Raw genomic sequence first — 19,021 nt, 5'->3', positions numbered from 1 at the left:
GAAATGCCCAGTTTAGATGTCTGAGTCAGATTTGCTTTCTTGAACGTAACACATTCCAATGTGCTAAAAATTATTTCCAGCAAAAAGAAGTCAGTAATTTCCCATAACGTGATTAACTTTGTAATTATGTGTCTTGTCCCTTTGAAGTCCTTCAATAATGTTTTACTTGCATCCAGCTGAACCTTTACCTAAATCATGATTTCCTTTCTTCTGCTTCCCTCCTTTATTAAAGTGTAGTGACATTTACAATTTTACAGTCCTCTGGAACCATTCCAGAATCTACTAATGCTTCAAGGTTCTCTACTAATGTCTCTACAGTCTCTTCAGCTACCTCTTTCAGAACTCTGGAGTATAGTCCCTTTGGTCCAATTGCCTTAACTACCTTCAGACCTTTAAACTTCCAAAGCACTTTCTCCTTAGTAACAGCAACTATATCCTCTTCTGCCCTCCTGCCACTCTTGAATTCTTGGCATACCGCTGGTATCTTCCACAGTGGAAACTGATACAAAATACTTAATCTGTGCATTCACCATTTCTTTGTCAAGTCAAGTTACTTTTTATTGTCATTTCGACCATAACTGCTGGTACAGTACACAGTAAAAATGAGACAACGTTTTTCAGGATCGTGGTGCTACATGGAACAGTACAAAAACTACACTAAACTACATGAAAAACATCACAGAGGGAAAAAAAACGACACTAGACTACAGACCTACCCAGGACTGCATAAAGAGCACAAAACAGTGCAGGCATTACAATAAATAATAAACAAGACAATAGGCACAGTAGAGGGCAGTAAGTTGGTGTCAGTCCAGTCTCTGGGTATTGAGGAGTCTGATAGCTTGGGGGAAGAAACTGTTATATAGTCTGGTTGTGAGAGCCCGAATGCTCCGGTGCCTTTTCCCAGATAGCAGGAGGGAGAAGAATTTGTATGAGGGGTGCGTGGGGTCCTTCATAATGCTATTTGCCTTGTGAATGCAGCATGTAGTGTAAATGTCCATAATGGCGGGAAAAGAGACCCCGATGATCTTCTCAGCTGACCTCGCTATCCGCTGCAGGGTCTTGTGATCTGAGATGATGCAATTTCCGTACCAGGCAGTGATGCAGCAGCTTAGGATGCTCTCAATACAACCTCTGTAGAATGTGATGAGGATGGGGGTTGGAGATGAACTTTTCTCATTTGTCACAAAAAGTAGAGACGCTGCTGGGCTTTCTTTGCTATGGAGCTGGTGTTGAGGGACCAGGTGAGATACTCCACCAGGTGAACACCAAGAAATTTGGTGCTCTTTACAATCTCTACCAAGGAGCCGTTGATGTTCAGTGGGGAGTGGTCGCTTCATGCCCTCCTGAAGTCAACAACCATCTCTTTTGTTCACATTCAGAGACAGTTTGTTGGCTTTGCACCAGTCTGTTAGCCACTGCATCTCCTCTCTGTACCCCATTTCTACCTCTCTAGCAGTCCAATATCCACTCTCACCTCTTTTACTCTTTATATACCTGAAAGTACTTTTGATTATCCGCTTTTGTATTATTGGGTAGCTGACCTTCACATTTCACCTTTTCTTTCCTTATTGCTTTTCTAATTGCCTTCTGTTGGTTTTTAAAAGCTTCCCAATCTGCTAACTTCCCATTAATTTGTTGGTACATTATATGCCCTCTCTTCTGTTTTTATACTGTCCTTGACTTCCCTTGTCAGGCATTGTTGCCTTGCCCTTTCTTTAGAATGCTTCTTCTTTTGGGATGTATCTATCCAATCCCTTCTGAATTGCTCCCAGATACACCAGCCGTTGCTGTTCTGCTGTCATTACCACTACTGTCCCCTTCCAATCAACTTTGGCCCACTTCTTTTTCATGCCTCTGTAATTGACTTTTCTTCACTGTAATACTGTTACAACTGATTTGAGCTTCTCTCTCAAATTATTATGGTCACTGTCTCCTAAGGTTTCCTTTACCTTAAGCTATGTAATTAAATCAGGTTCATTACACAACACCCAATCCAGAAACAACTTTTCCCTGGTAGACTCACCACAAGTTGTTCTTAAAAAAAAACCATCTCATCAGCATTCTACAATTTTTGTCTCTTGGGATCCAGTACCAACCTGATTTTCCTGATCTTCCTCCATGTTGAAATCCCCTATGTCATCCTGGCTATTGTTTGGAGTCCTGTATATAAGTCTCATCGAGGGCTTTTTATCCTTGCAATTTTTTAACTCTACCCACAAGAATCTTACATCTTCTGATCCTATTTCACCTCTTTCTAAGGATTTGATTTCATTTTTTTACCAAGAGCCACCCCACCCTTTCTGCCCACCTGCCTGTTCTATTGATACAATGTGTATCCTTAGATGTTAATTAAGTTCCATAGAAGTTAATGCAACACTGTTACAGCTCGGGACATTCCAGAGTTCGGATTTCAATTCCAGCGCTGTTCTGTAAGGAGTCTTTGTACAGTGGCATGCAAAAACTTGGGCAACCCGGTCAAAATTTCTGTTACTGTGAGTAGCTAAGCAAGTAGAAGATGACCTGATTTCCAAAGATGACACATTTCTTTAATACTTTAAGCAAGATTATTTTTTTATTTCCATCTTTTACCGTTTCAAAATAACAAAAAAAGAAAAGGGCCCGAAGCAAAAGCTTGGGCACCCTGCATGGTCGATACTTAGTAACACCCCCTTTGGCAATTATCACATCTTGTAAACGTTTTCTGTAGCCAGCTAAGAGTCTTCCAGTTCTTGTTTGGGGGATTTTTGCCCACTCTTCCTTACAAAAGGCTTCTAGTACTGTGAGATTCTTGGGTCGTCTTGCATGCACTGCTTTTTAGAGGACTATCCACAGATTTTCAATGATCAGGGTCAGGGGACAGGGTCAATGGTCAGAGGACTGTGAAGGCCATGGCAAAACCTTCAGCTTGTGCCTCTTGAGGTAGTCCATTGTTGAGGTGTGTTTAGGATCATTATCCTGTTGTAGAAGCTATCCTCTTTTCATCTTCAGCTTTTTTACAGACGGTGTGATGTTTGCTTATAGAATTTGCTGGTATTTAATTGAATTCATTCTTCCCTCTACCAGTGAAATGTTCCCCGCACCACTGGCTGCAACACAAGCCCAAAGCATGACCGATCCACCCCCGTGCTTAACATTTGGAGAGGTGTCATGTTCATGAAATTCTGCGTCCTTTTTTCTCCAAACATACCTTTGTTCATTGTGGCCAAGAAGTTCTATTTTAACTTCATCAGTCCACAGGACTTGTTTCCAAAATGCATCAGGCTTGTTTAGATGTCCCTTTGCAAACTTCTGACGCTGAATTTTGTGGTGAGGGCATAGAAAAGGTTTTCTTCTGATGAAGGTCATATTTGTGCAGGTGTCGCTCCACAGTAGAACAGTGCACCACTACTCCAGAATCTACTAAATCTTCCTGAAGGTCTTTTGCCGTCAAACGGGGGTCTTGATTTGCCTTTCTAACAATCCTACGAGCAATTCTCACAGCAAGTTTTCTTGGTCTTCCAGACCTCAACTTGACCTCCACCGTTCCAGTTAACTGCCAGTTCTTAATTACATTACGAACTGAGGAAACGGCTACCTGAAAACGCTTTGCTACCTTCTTATATCCTTCTCCTGCTTTGTGGGTATCATTTATTTTAATTTTCTGAGTGCCAGGCAGCTGCTGCTTATATTTTGGGACAAGGTTTGAGGAATCAGGGTATTTATAAAGCTTTGAAATTTGCATCACTTGGCCTTTCTTAATGATGACTATGAGCAAGCCATAGCCCTAATGAGCTAATTAAGGTCTGAGACCTTGGTAAAAGTTATCTGAGAGCTCAAATCTCTTGGGGTGCCCAAACTTTTGCATGGTGCTTCTTTCCTTTTTCTCGCTCTAAAATTGTACAAAACAAAAATAATACACTAATCTTGCTTAAAATGTTGAAAAGAATGTTTCATCTTTAACTTTATGACTTTTGGAGAATAGTTCATCTTCTACTCACTTAAGTAACAGAAATTTTGATCAGGTGTACCCAAACTTTTACATGCCGCTGTACATCCTTCCTGAGGAATGCTTGGATTTTCTCCAGGTGCTGTGGTTTCCTCCTGCAGTCCAAAGATGTACCAGGTAGATTAATTGGTCATTGTAAATTGCCCCATGATTATTTTAGGGTTAATCAGGGTTGTGGGGTTACTGGGGCAGAGGCGCTTGAAGAGTCAGAAGGGCCTACTGCATGCTGTGTTGCTAAATAAATAATCTCCTTTCATTGACTTATCTAGCCATTTGTGATCTAACCATTTCTCTGACGGTAGTTGTGTCTCTGGGAAGGTAGCAGGTTCAAGAATGTGGCACAGGAGTTCCTAGAAGGGGAGGGTCAGCAGCCAAAGTTCATGTTCATTCTCAGTCACAATGAAAAAGAGATTGATAAAGGAGTGATTAATACTGTGGTTAGAAAGCAGCTTAGTTGATTGATCATTGTAAATTGTCCATGGTTAGGCTAGGTTTAAATTGGAGGATTGCTGGTTGGCAAGGCACAAAAGGTTAGAAGGGCTTATTCCATTCTGCATCTCAATAAATAGTTATCAAAATGTAGATTGGATTCATTTTGAGTTGAGCTGAGAAATGACAAAGGACATAAAATACCAACAGGAGTTACTTAGGGGCCATCAAGTAATAGTTATAATATTGCGTGCAGCATATATTGAAGAGTTGAAGGTACATATAATGGAGTAATACTGTGATTAACTTGGAAACAGACTGGATTAATTAAGTTTGCTGTAATAAGGAGGAAGATGACTGCAGGAATGTATTTAAGGTGCTTTTCTACATTGATATGTTGAGGAACTAAATAGAGAAGGGGTTATTTTGGAGAGAAATAGTTGATTGGTAATTTTTTCAAGGAGCCTTTAAAAGAGTGTGGCCATAATGTAGAATTTTACACTGTGCTTTGAAGCAATGTGGTTTCGTGAAAAATTATAATCTTAAATTTGAACCAAGGAAACTGAATACCTGAGCAGAGTTGGCCACCATGAGACATAAGAGCAGAATTAAGCCATTTGACCCATCGGATTTCTTATTTATTATCCCTCTCAACCCTGTTTTTCTGCCTCCTCCATGTATCATTTGACACTCTTACTCATCAACAACTGATGGTGCATAGAAAGAAAGTGGTTGCAGACAAAGAAATGATGCACACATTACAATAAAACCTTCACAAGTGAATCCAGATGAAAAGTGATTAATTTGCAGCTGTTCAGAGATATGAATGAGAGCACTAGGTGAAAAGAAGAGGCTTTAAAAATTGCCAGAAATAGCAGTAGGTGTGAACTTTTGGAGCATTTTAGAACTCAGCAGAGAACCTAAAAAATCAATAAAGATAGAATATGACTGGATACTAGCAAAGAGTATAAAAACAGACTCTGATCTTTTATTTGTATGTTAAAAGAAAATAGCAACATGAGGCAAATATTAGGTACCTTACAAATAGATGAAAGAATTTCCATCAAAGTACAAAGTGTACTATGTCTAAGTTCAATTATGTTTTCAGGAACCACAGGATTTATTGTTGTAAACAATTTTCCAAGTATTAGAATTGCCTATGATGAAGAGTGATTTGATTCTCAGTAACCGTACTGGGCCTGCTACTTAAAGTCAATGGCTTCAGTGACCTTAGAGGTGTGACTCACCTACTTACACAGATTTTATTTGCCATTTGTAAGGTGCAGTTTAGTAGCATAATGGAACACCCTCCACTTGAAGCTTGAAAAACCTCCAGAAGCTCAACATATACAGCACAAAACAGACTTCTTAATTGGCAAACACGAGGAAATCTGCAAATGCTGGAAATACAAACAACACACACAAAATGCTGGTGGAACACAGCAGGCCAGGCAGCATCTATAGGAGAAGCTCTGTCAATGTTTTGGGCCGAGACCCTTCGTCAAGACTGATTATATAGGAGACAATGGCCTGGTGCTCCTTAGTGGGGTCATGTTCAAGGGGTAAATAAGAGGAGGTATCAGAGAGTTGTCACTGTGCCTCGGCCAGGTAGAGGTCAGTACCCCAGACAACAGCAGCTCCCCCCTTTATCAGCGGGTTTTATAGTGAGGTTGGGATTGGTGCGGAGGGAGCGGAGAGCAGAGTGTTCAGAAGGAGTTAGGTTGGAATTGGAACAGGGTGTGGTGAAGTCGAGACGGTTGATGTCCCGTCGCCAGTTAGCAATAAAGAGATCCATAGCAAGGTGTCCATGAAGAGGAGGAGGGTTGAAGATGGGAGAAGGGGTCATCAGTGGGGGTAGGAGAGTCCTTGCCAAAGAAATAAGCTAGGAGATGGCGGAAGAAGAGTTCCGTGTCATGGCGTACGCGGAACTTGCTGAGGTGTGGGCGAAGGGGGGCAAAGCTGAGTCCCTTACTGAGGACAGAACGCTCTGCCTCAGAGAGTTGAAGGTCGGACCGAATGGTAAAGACCCAGCACGGATGAGGGATGGGATCAGAGTCCTGACGAAGGGTTTCGGCCCGAAACATCGACAGTGCTTCTCCTATAGATGCTGCCTGGCCTGCTGTGTGTGTGTGTTCTTAATTGGCACTTAATCCGCTATCCTGAACACTCATTGCTCTCCCTCATTAGCATGTAGTTGTGCCTTGTACCAAATACACTATTGTATTTTCCATGGTTATTCCAATAGCACTTCCCTAAACCCAATATTTACTAGCATGGGCATTAGGGAGTACTATCACATACAGAGTTGCACCATCCTAATCAAGATGTGTGTTACTTTTCTTCCATCAGCACTGAGTCTAAATTCTGGAACTGTTGTGGAACCATCTTCACCAGAAAGACTCCAGCAGCTTTTATCTTTTTACAAGTTGTCCTGGAGAAAGTGCAGAGGAAGTTCACCAGAATGATGTCTGGATTGGAGTACTTTGAGTTATGGGGAGAGATTGGATAGGATTGACTTGACTTTCTTGGAGTGAAGGAGGCTGAGGAGTGACCTGTAGGAGTACAGTATATAAAATTATGAAAGTATGAAAAGTATAGGGTAAACAGTAAAAATCCTTTTCCCTTGGTAGAAATATCAAGACCAAGAGGACATAGGTTTAAGTTAAATGATGAAAGTTTTGAAAGGAATCTGAGTAATTTCTTAATACAGAAGTTGATAACTCAAAGGTATTGTCTGAGGAAATGGTGTAATCAGATATCATTTAAAGTTCTAAACGGGAGCAAGGAAAATTTCAGACATAAGGACCATAAAACTAGAATTAGGCCATTTGGCCCATCAAGTCTGCTCCACTGTTTGATCGTGGCTGATTCATTATCACTCTCAACCTGCATCAATGAGCAGGTGTACCAAAAAAAAAAAGTGGCTACTGAGTGTATTTGAGTCATTATTAATGGCAGGTGATCTGCTGAAAGACTGGACGGTAGCTAATGTGCCTATATTTAGAAAGGAATGCCAAGAAAAACCTGGGGACCATAAACCAATAAGCCTTACATATGTGCTAGGCAAGTTTAGGCATTTGGAAAGGCGTGGGTTGATAGTCAGCACTGCTTTGTGTGTAAGAGATGGTGTCACATGAATTTGATTCAGTTTTTTGTAGCAGTAACCAAGAAGGCCGGTGAGAACAGGGTGATAGATGTGGTCTGTATGGACTTTGGTAAGGTCTTGGGTAAGATTTCACATGATAGACCACTATGTAGAGTTAGATCACATGAGATCAAAGAAAAGATGGTTAATTGGATAGGTCATTGGCTAGATTGTTGTGAGGCAACATTTCTCCTGCGAATTGGCTAGGGTTGTCCATTGTGTCCGATGCTCCTATTGCAGCCTCTACGTTGGTGAGAGCCACCATAAATTGGGGGACCACTCCGTAGAGCACCTCTGCTCCATCTACCAAAAGTGGAAATTCTTGGTGGCCAAGCATTTTTATTCTGATTCCCATTCCCATACTGACATGTTGATCCTTGGCCTCCTCTTGTGGAGGAGCAACACCTTATATTCCATCTAGGTGGGCATGAATATTGATTTCTCCTTCCCATAAAAAAAAATTCCCCCCCCCCTCATCTCTTCTTCTATTCCCAACTCTGAGCTCTGAATTCTTCTCACCTGCCTGTCACCTCACCTGTTGATCCCCTTCTTCCTCCTTTTCCCCATGGTCTACTTTCCTCTCTTGTCAGATTCTCTCCTCTTCAGCCCTTTATTTTCCTTACCCACCTGTCTTCACCTAACCCCCCCCAACTTTTTCATTCAGGCGTCTTCCCCAATCCTTTACAGCCCTGAAGAAGGGTCTCAACCGAAATATTGATTTCCATAAATGCTGCCTGACCTCCTGAGTTCCTCCAGCATATTGTGTGTGTTGCTTTGGATTTCCAGCATCTGTTGATTTCTCATGTTTAAGGTATGACCACATTAATGGGATTATATTGTAGAACACCAGCAGTCTGTGGGATTTAGAGGAGCAAATTTGTAGAGAGATTGCTACTGTTGCAAGAAATATAATGTTGTGATAGTAGGTGATTTTAACTTTTCCACCTATTAACTGGGCTGTCCGTACTGTAAAATGGCTGGATGGAAAAGAGTTTGTCAGATGTGTTTAGGAAAGTTTCTTTAATCAGTACACAGAAGTTCCAACTAGAGAGAGTGGAAATCATAAACACGAGAAATTCTGCAGATGCTGGAAATCTAAAGTAACACACACAAAATGCTGGAGGAACTCAGCAGGTCAGGCAGTATCTATGGAAATTAATACACAATAACATTTTGGACCAAGACCCTTTTTCAGGACTGGAGAGAGTGCAATACTAGATCTCCTATTAGAGAATGAGACAGGGCAGGTGTCAGAAGGTTGCCTAGGGAAACACTTTGTATCTAGTGATCATAATGCCATTAGATTCTCAATTATTTGTTGCATCGAAACTTAGTTGCCAGCAAACATGCTGGATGCAAGGATCTGACCAGAAGATTTTACGATTTTCAGAATGGATCGAACTGCATGCTCTGGTAAAGAAAAAGGTAGAACCTAAAAAATAATGCTCCAGAGATCAAGACAACAAAGAGGTGGCTGTGGGAGGCAGAGGAACAATTACAGGATTGCTTTGAGTTGGTGGACTGGGTCATGTTCACGTACTCATCTGAGGATCTGAATGACTACACCAGGATTGTAGCAGACTTTATTAAAACAGCTGTAGATGAGTGTGTCCCCATGAAATTATTCAAGGTTCCCTCAGTCAGAAGCCCTGGATGAACCATGAAATCTGAAATATGCTGAGGGCCAGATCAGAGGCATTCAAGCCTGGAGATCAAGAAAGCTATAAGAGGTGTAGGTATGGGCTCCAGAAAGCTATCTCACAGGCAAAGTGAAAATTCTGGATTTGAATCAATGAGGGATGTTTGATAGCTGTGGCTGGTTTGAATGCCATAACCTTCTACAAAGTTAAATCTAGAGTCATGGCGGATAGTAGAGTTTCACTTCCAGATGAACTCAATGCCTTCTATGGTTGCTTTGACCACAGAACAGGGAGAAGCCATCATGCACCTCCATGTTTCCTGATGATCCTTTGGTCTCAGTATCTCAATGTGCCGTCTGGGTTGCCTTCAAGAGAGTGAATCCAAAAAAAGCATCCGGATGGAGTACCTGGCTGTGTCTGAAGACTTGTGCTGACTAACTAGTTGGTGGTGTTCACGGATATCTTCAACCCCTGACTCCAGCTGTGTGTGGTACCCACCTGCTTCAAGCAGACTTCAATCTGTCAAAAGTCAATCGTAACATCTGTAGTCGGAAAAATGCTTGAAGCTGTTTTTAAAGAAGACATAGCGAAGCATTTAGAAAGGAGTGGTTCCATTAGGCAGATGCAGCATGGATTCAGAAAGGGCAGGTCCTTTTTGACATACTTACTGGAGTTCTTTGAGGACATAATGAGTGCAGTGGATAGAGGGGAACAGATGAATGTCATATACTTGGATTTCCAGAAGGCGTTCGATAAGGTGCAGCAGAAGAGACTTATATATTTAAGATACCGATGCATGGAGTTGGAGGAAGTGTATTGGCATGGGTAGTGGACTGGTTAACCGATAGAAGGCAGAGAGTCGGTATAAATAGGTGTTTCTCTGGTTGGCAGTCAGTGATGAGTGGGGTGCCGCAGGGATCGGTGCTGGGCCTGCAGCTGTTTACCGTTTACACTGATAATTTGGAAGAGGGGACTGAGTGTAGCATGCAAAATTTGCTGATGACAATAAACTGAGTGAAAAAGCAAATTGTACAGAGGAAGTGGAGAGTCTGCAGAGGGATATAGATAGGTTAAGTGAGTGGGCCAAGGTCTGGCAGATGGAATACAACATTGGTAAATGCGAGATCATCCATTTTGGAAGGAATAATAGAAAATCAAATTATTATTTAAATAGTGAAAGATTGCAGTATGCTGTTGTGCAGAGGGACTTGGGAGTGCTTGTTCATGAATCGCAAAATGTTGGCTTGCTGGTACGACAGGTTATTGAGAAGGCAAACAGAATGTTGGCCTTAATTGCTAGAAGATTTGAGTTCAAGAGCAGGGCGGTCATGCTGCAATTATACAGGGTACTGGTGAAGCCACACCTGGAGTACTGTGTGCAGTTCTAGTGTCCAAACTTGAGGAAGGATATACAGGCTTTGGAGGCAGTGCAGAGGAGGTTTACCAGGTTGATTCCAGAGATGAAGGGGTTAACCTATGAGGAGAAATTGAGTCATCTGGGACTATACTCTGGAATTCAGAAGAATGAGAGGGGATCTTATAGAAACATACAAAATTTTGAAAGGGATAGAGAAGGTAGAAGTAGGAACGTTGTTTCCATTGGTAGGTGAGACTAGAACTATGGGATGTTGCCTCAAGATCCAGGGAAGAAGATTTAGGACGGAGATGGAGAGAAACTGTTTTTCCCAGAGAGTGGTGAATCTGTGGAATTCTCTGCTCAGGGAAGCAGTTGAGGCTTCTTCACTAAATATACTTAAGATACAGTTAGATAGATTTTTGCATAGTAGGGGAATTAAGGGTTATGGGGGAAAGGCAGGTAGATGGAGCTGAGTTTATGAACAGATCAGCTTTGATCTTATTGAATGTCAGGGCAGGCTCGATGGGCCAGATGGCCTACTCCTGCTCCTATTTCTTAAGCTCTTATGTAATCATTCCTGTTGCCCAAAAATACATAGTAACCTGCCTCAATGACTATCACCCAGTGGCACTTAGATCCACAGTGATGAAGTGGTTTGAGAGGCTGGTGTTGAGGGACTCCTGTCTGAGTGGTGACTTGGATATGATCCAGTTTACCTACAGGAGCAATAGGTCTGCAGCAGATGCCATCTTACTGGCTCTTCACACAACCCTAGAACATCTGCAGATCAAAGATTCATACATCAAGATGCTTTTTATTGATAACAGCTCAGCATTTAAATCCATCATCCCCTCAAAATGAATCATTAAAGTCCAACACCTGGGTCTCAATAAATCCTTGTGCAATTGGATCCTGGATTTCCTCACTCGCAGACCCCAGTTAGTTCATAGTGGCAAAAACATCTCCACCATAATCTCCATCAGCTCAGAGACGTGTACTTAGCCCCCTGCTGTACTCACTTTACACCAGTGACTGTGTGGCTAAGTACAGCTCCAACACCATATACAAGTACACTGATGACACCAATGTTGTGCAAAGGGAAGCTATGCTCTTCAAAGATCTTCCTTGCCTGGACTATCTGCACTCTATTCTTGCCTGGACATTGTTAACTCTTTCCTTACCACATCTTCTGCAAGCGTACCAGAGAATAGAAGTGGAATGAAAAGAAAAATTTGGGAGGCAAAGAGAGAATGTGGAAGAAGTACTGACCAGCAATGTCAGAGAAAATGGAGATTATGCCTGCAACTTTCCAGTCCCTTTTGGTTGTAGAAGTGTGGACTGCTAATATTGTTAAAATAATTGTTCTCAAGTAATCATAATTTAGTTAGTTTGTCTTTGGTGACAGAAAAATTATTGGAATTCATTCTGAAGGACATTATAAACCTGCATTTGGAAGGATACATATCAACCTCTCACTGCTATGGGCATAAGTTTCCACTTGGTTCAAAAAGGCAACAATTATACCAGTGCCTAAAAGGAATAATGTGAACTGCCTTAATAACTATCGTGCAGTAGCACTCACATCAACAATGATGAAATGCTGTGTGAGGTTGGTCATGATTAGACTGAACTCCTGCTTCACATTACAGGTCAACAGCAGGCGCAATCTCAACAGCTCTCCACATGGCTTTAGACCACCTGGACAACACAAACACCTATGTCAGGATGTTGTTCGTCGACTGTAGCTCAGCACTTAATCCATCATACCCACAATCCTGATTAAGAAGTTGCAGAACCTGGGCTTCTGTACCTCCCTCTGCAATTGGATCCTTGACTTCCTAACCGGAAGACCACAATCTGTGTGGATTGGTGATAACGTATCCTCCACACTGACGATCAACACTGGTGCACCTCAGGGGTGTGTGCTTAGCCCACTGCTCTACTCTCTATATACACATGACTGTATGGCTAGGCATAGCTCAAATACCATCTATAAATTTGCTGACAATACAACCATTGTTGGTAGAATCTCAGGTGGACAAGAGTGCGTACAGGAGTGAGATATGCCAACCAGTGGAGTGGTGCCGAACCTGTAAGACAAAAGAGCTGATAGTGGATTCCAGGAAGGGTAAGACGAAGGAACACATACCAATCCTCTTAGAGGGATCAGGTGGAGAGAGTAAGCAGTTTCAAGTTCCTGGCTGTCAAGATCTCTGAGGATCTAACCTGGTCCCAAAATATTGATGCAGTTATAAAGAAGGCAAGACAGCAGCTATACTTCATTAGAAGCTTTAAGAGATTTGGCATGTCAGCAAGTATACTCATTAACTTATATAGGTGTACCTTGGAGAGCGTTCTGACAAGCTGCATCACAGTCTGGTATGGGAGGGCTACTGCACAAGAATGAAAGAAGCTGCAGAGGATTTAAAATCTAGTCAGCTCCATCTTAGGTACTAGCCTACAAGATACCCAGCACATCTTCAGGAAGTGGTGTCTCAAAAAGGCAGAGTCTGTTATTAAGGACATCCAGCACCCAAGGCATGCCCTTTTCTCACTGTTACCATCAAGTAGGAGGTACAGAAGCCTGAAGGCACACACTCAGCGATTCAGGAACTGCTTCTTCCCTTCTGCTATCTGATTCCTAAATGGACATTGAACCCTTGGACACTAGTTCACTTTTTTTAATATACAGTATTTCTATTTTTTGCAAGATTTTTTAGTCTATCAATATATGTATACTGTAATTGATTTACTTATATATTATTATTTTTCTTCTTCCAGATTATGTATTGCATTGAACTGCTGCTGCTAAGTTAACAAATTTCACGTCACATGCTGGTGATAATAAACCTGATTCTGAACTGGGGGCAGTTTGCACAGATTTGTTGCAAGAAATTCATATCTGATGAACTTAATTGAAGTTTAAAGAGAGATAAGAAGGGTTAATGAGGGTGATGTATTTGATGTAATCTGTATGCACTTTAGCAAGGGTTTTAACTAAGTCAGACATGGCAAATTGTCAGTCAAATATGAGCTCACAGGACTATTAGCAGCTGCTTGATTTTGGACATCTAATTCTGCTTGAAAAGACCCTGTGGTGCACTTTAAAAAATCTCTTCTCCCTGTAACATATGCCACAAAACAATGCTGACATAGAATCCCCCTCTATAAGCACCAAGTTCTAAAGGAGTCATCTGCTTGAGTTAAACTCTGGAGTCAGTAAATTTGTACTGGTATATGTTCCTGATTCTGAGCATTGCAGTGAGCTCCTGTCCTCCCAATTTCATCTTCAGTTTTATTCTCCTCTTTTCTATCAGTTTGGAATTGAAATGAAGTTATTTTCCCTTAAGTAATTTTTTTCCTGTAATCATATTCTTCCAGACAACTAAAATGTCTTGAAAACTTAGACTGAGAAGATCACTGGTTAAAGATCGGAGAATGTGTAATTTTTGTGCTGCTTGTGATGGTGACTACTTAAAGCAGGAAACTGTCAACTTTTGGGAAGAATTTTGTGGTCAGGGAAGCATTTTGTAGACCACAAAGTCTGACTTGAGAAATGCAGAAGTAAGTAGGCTGTAAATATTAAATTGGTCTGTTCTATCTGAAGCCCTTGAAGCAGCAGCCAGTTTTCCAACTGAAACAGCCAAACATTTGGAGAGGAAGTGTACATTCCGGAATCAATTTGTAACACACATTTTGGAACTGGATGCCAAAGAGAACATTTCCTTTAGATATGCTTTGGAGATATCAAACTGTGAATCTGAAGCTTATAACACTGTTTCCTTCAATTCCTTGGTGCAAGGTTTCTAGTTTTAGTGTTTTTACCAATTAAGAGGCCTGAGTGCATCTTCTTTTATCTGATAATATGTGTTGTACAGGTGGTAAAGAAGGAATCATTGTCTGCCTACACATTATAGGTGACAGTCAGTTGAGAACTTGTATGTGCCATGTTAGTCTATGGTGTTGTACATCACAATTCACAAGTGGTACCTGTGATATTCAAGAGGATTTTGCTTATGATGAACTACAATGTACATATTGTTCTACTGTATTTTACTAATTATATGTGTAGGAATTATTAGTACCTTATGCTTGCTTCTTATTGTGTTTGCAATATTTTTTATAAGTCCTACAGATGTTTTGCTGTGTACTTGAAAAATGTTCTTGGAATGTGGGCTTCTCTGATAGAACTTACAGCCTGCACGTGATTGTGCTGGGTTTCCTTCTTAGACAGCTACACCCTATTATAATGTAAGATCTGTGAGGGAGGTTGCTCCAGAATTTTCATCCTGTGATGATAAAAGGAAGTGTGAAACTAGAGATATAGCTTGGATGGGAGCTAATGTTTCCTGCTCTGGTTGGTAGAAGCAAGTTAGCAAGTTATGACAGGTCCTGTGTGGTATCAAACTTCCAGAATGTTCTGTTTGCAGTGAGAAGACTAGCTGTTCTAGTGACTTAAAGCTGAGACATCCTGTTCAATACCATGTATTTCTTTTTCTGTTTATGATTAGATATTTTCAAGCTAATGTATTTCTAAAAAATTAAAATGTACCTGCCATATATGAATTCCAGCAAATTTTACAATATTATTCTGTATTTCACTGTCCTACATGGTAGACTTGGCCAAAGCTATTTAGTTCTGTGAGCCGGCCCTTGAAGTGAACTTGTGGGGCAATATCAGTGATTTGATACACTGCCTGAACCGTCCCATGTGTGCACATAGGATTAGCACACTCTCTCTAACCCAAATGGTTGCTGCTGTCTGGAAATGTTCTGTCTGTTTTTCATCTCTTTTTTCTTACTCAGTCAGCCCCCTTATTCTCACTCACTCCTTCTGAATCTGTCCCATGTCTGCCAACTTGGATTCCCTCAGCTACCTGCCACCACTAGAGTAACAACAGTTGAATTTGTTTCTGTACAGTATATGTGGAATGGTTGTTGTGTGCAACAGAGCCAGCATCAATACTTCACCAAAGATAGTGCTTACTAATTGAGAGGTGAGTTACTGTTGTCATCAGCTCCTGAAACAAACATGCCAAGATACCCATGTTCAGTCCCCTGGCAACAGTGAGTTGAATGATATGTGACCTTGGGCAAGGGAGTGGAAAGTGAGGCATATTCAGAATCCCACTAACCCTTGTCTATTAGATGGTTAAACAAACAAAGAGAGCTTTCTTGTGGAAATGAGTTTCTCTTTCCATGTAGCCCTGAACATCATTGCCCTGGGGTTGACACAGCAACTTCAAGAGCAGAATGAAATTGAGAAGTCAAAACTGTGCTTCCTAGAAGCATAATCAACCAAGAATAGAATGCATATTAAGGAAGATGATGAGGCAAAAAGGTGTGTTTAAAAGGAGGTAGGGATGGAGAGAGAAGCAAGGGGGTTTTAGGAGAGAGAATTACACATTGGTGGATGCAAGTGAATGAAGGCTTGACCACTGCTAGAGTGAAGATAGTGCATAGTCAGATTGTAGGAACAGTAAAAATGGGAAGTCATAGGGAAGATAGGTGAATCCAGCAGGACAGTTTAAAGATCTTCAGTTGACTCTCATTATAAAGGGCTGCTTTATCTGAATTGCCTGCTTATGTTAGTTTTCAATGTACAAACATTCAAAATATAATACTTGTAGCTTATAACAAGTACATAGTTCACTTAAAGCAGCATCACATGTAGACAGGGTAGTGAAGAAGACATTTGGATTGCTGACCTTCAGCAGTTAGGGCATTGAATTTAGGAGCTATCCAACACATTGATGAGATGGCCCCTGGAGTGTACATTTCTGCTCAGCCTCTTATAACAGAGATGTCATTGAACTGGAAAGAGTGCAGAGAAAATGTTGAGGGTACTACCAAAATTGGAGATCCTGAGTTATACGGAGAGGTTGAGCAGACTAGGCCTTTATTTCCTGGAGCACAGAGGATTGAGGGCTGGTCTTGCAGAGGTGTGCAACAACCATGAGGGGCCATAGAACACAATCATATTTCAACCATGAGAACACAATCTTATTCTTAGGGATGGGAAACTAGAAATTAGCAGGCATAAGCTTAAGATGAGAGTCAAAAGATTTAGTAGTCTTGAGTAGCAACTTCTTTGTGCAGAACATGGTGTATATATGGAATGATCTGCCAGATTAAGTGGTTGAGGCAGGGCCAGAAACATCATTTAAAAAATAATTGGATAAGTATAAGGATAGGAATGGTTAGAGGAATATGGGCAAATGACTTGGTGGTCACCATGGACAGTATGGACAAGTTGGGCCAAAGGGCCTGTTTCTATGTTGTCTAACTCTAATGGTCACTGTGATGACATATGTGTTGAGTCTGTGATATTCTGGGGCAATGGGCACTCTTCCTCATGTAAATACATTGTGAGCATGACTTCTGCATCAGTTTATTGCATTGTTACTCAGCAATGAATTTCATCTCAAACATCTTTTTCCCCACAGGATGTGGTGTGGGGACTGAACTCTTTATTTACTGTAAGTACCAAACTGATCAGAGTAATGTATCACCTAAAAATGTTTAAGCAAATATATCCTCTGCATTGAACCATTCATGTAATAATCATGTGTAAAATAGATCAGAAAGAGATTTATTTTTATCCACATTCCATTATCCTGTTTTGTGTAAACCAGCAATATAGTGCTTTGTAACTAGCTCAAGATGTCGGCTTTTAAGTTTCTCCCGGCTAAAACCAGTTAAAATATTTCATTAATGCAACAAAATGCTTTGTGAAATAATAGGTGAGTTACAGGCTGAAATCTAATATAATGATATAGTGGTTAAAAAAAAATAGAATAAGATAGGTGGAAGGAAGTAATGGTGGTGATCTTAATAAAAGTTGTCATTTTTTTAATTTTAAGTATCACGTAAGAGTGAGTTACAAATTGAGGTTGAACGAGGACTCATCCCACCTGGAGTGCCATCCTCAATCCATGTGTACATGTTGGATCAATGATAGTGTCTCAACGGACCCTTGGCAGTTCTAGGCTAATTATAGCCACAAATGGCACTGCAGCTGAGAATTACAAACTCAGCAAGGAGCAAAGATCAGATTACACTTCAATCCTGCATCACTGTCAGAAAGCTTAATGCTTTTGATTATTGGTCTTTGTAAGTTTTAGTTTAAATTGGTTAATTTAGGGATTTGTTGGATTTGAGCATTCCTCTCTTCCTTTATCACAGGACCTCTTGAACTTTGATGATCCCCTGAATATCGAAGCTGCAGAGCAACACCTGCGTGACAAGGTGGGTCAATCTTAATGGGAATTAACACCAAAAGGAGCAGATAATGAGCTCCTTCTGGCATGCGGGCTGGCGCTGTGGGGTACTGCATGAATTTGTTGTTTGCAGCCACCTACAAAGTTAACATGCACATTTATAGGAAGGTGTCTGTTGTGTGGGCAGAATTTTGGTGATTCTGGGCTGTCTTTGTATACTGTGGTGGGGATGGTATTCACGGGGATTGGGTTGTCAGAGTTGGGTTGACATAGGAGCTGGAGGTGCATGTGGCTTTGAGGGAGAACTGCATGTAGCACTGTGGAGGGCAGCCACATGTTGCTTGGAGGGCCGTTGTCAGGGGGCAGGTTGGTAAGTGTGGTATTGGGAGATGTTGGAGCAGACTCAGTATCAAAGTAATAGTGTGCTACGGCACTGTATCAGGTCCTTCAGTCCACCGTGAGCAACAGCACTTATACCTAATTACGTTAAACCCTTTTACCTGCATTAGGTCAAGAGCCACCTTTGCCCCACCACCTCTGTAGACAGGGCATCCCGATTCTAATCACACTCTATATCAAAAATCTCCTCCAGATCCCTTCTAAACCTCCTACCTTTCACCTTAAACCTATGCCCCTTTTGACTTTGATACTACCATCATGGGGAAATAGTTTTCACTATCTACTCCTCTTAATATTTTATGTGACTGGTGGGGGATATCAGATTGATCCACCATGCCAGTAACAGATCTAGACCTTAATATATTGGAGTGGAATTAGGCAATTCAGCCAATTGAGTCTGTTCTGCCATTCCATTATGGCCAATTTATTTTACCTCTCAACCCCATTCTTCTGCCTTCTCCATATACTCTTTGATGCCCTTACTAATGAAGAAATCAACCTTTGGATTAAATATACCAAGTGGTTTGGCCTCCAGAGCCTTCTGTGGCAATGAATTCCTCAGATTCATCACCCTCTGGCTAAAGAAATCCCTCCACACTTCTGTTCTAAAAGGGCATCCTTCTATTCTGAGACTGTCCTCTGGTCTTACTATTATATCCTCTCTTCATCCATTCTATCTAGGCCTTTCAGTATTCAATAGGTTTCAATGAGATTCTCCCCCCCCCCCCCCCCCCATTCTTCTAAGCTCCAATGAGTACAGTTCCAAAGCTATCAAACACTCCTCATAAGTCACCCTTTTCATTCCCAGGATCATATTCGTAAACCTCCTCTGGACCCTCTGAA

At 41.3% G+C, this 19,021-nt stretch overlaps 1 protein-coding gene across 4 annotated transcripts in view; it reads left to right on the top strand.

Annotated features, from left to right (window-relative positions):
- Nucleotides 1–19,021, top strand: part of ube2f (ubiquitin-conjugating enzyme E2F (putative)) — a 180,663-nt gene that overhangs the window by 146,700 nt on the left and 14,942 nt on the right. For all 4 annotated transcript variants that reach the window (XM_059967148.1, XM_059967147.1, XM_059967146.1 and 1 more), the window contains 2 exons: nucleotides 17,006–17,038; nucleotides 17,745–17,807. In XM_059967148.1, the coding sequence (XP_059823131.1) occupies nucleotides 17,006–17,038; nucleotides 17,745–17,807 (96 nt within the window). The remainder of the gene's footprint in view (nucleotides 1–17,005; nucleotides 17,039–17,744; nucleotides 17,808–19,021) is intronic.

Source organism: Hypanus sabinus, chromosome 4, assembly GCF_030144855.1.
Source record: "Hypanus sabinus isolate sHypSab1 chromosome 4, sHypSab1.hap1, whole genome shotgun sequence".
In the NCBI taxonomy this organism is placed as follows: domain Eukaryota; kingdom Metazoa; phylum Chordata; class Chondrichthyes; order Myliobatiformes; family Dasyatidae; genus Hypanus; species Hypanus sabinus.
This window is presented reverse-complemented; position numbering and strand designations above follow the sequence as displayed.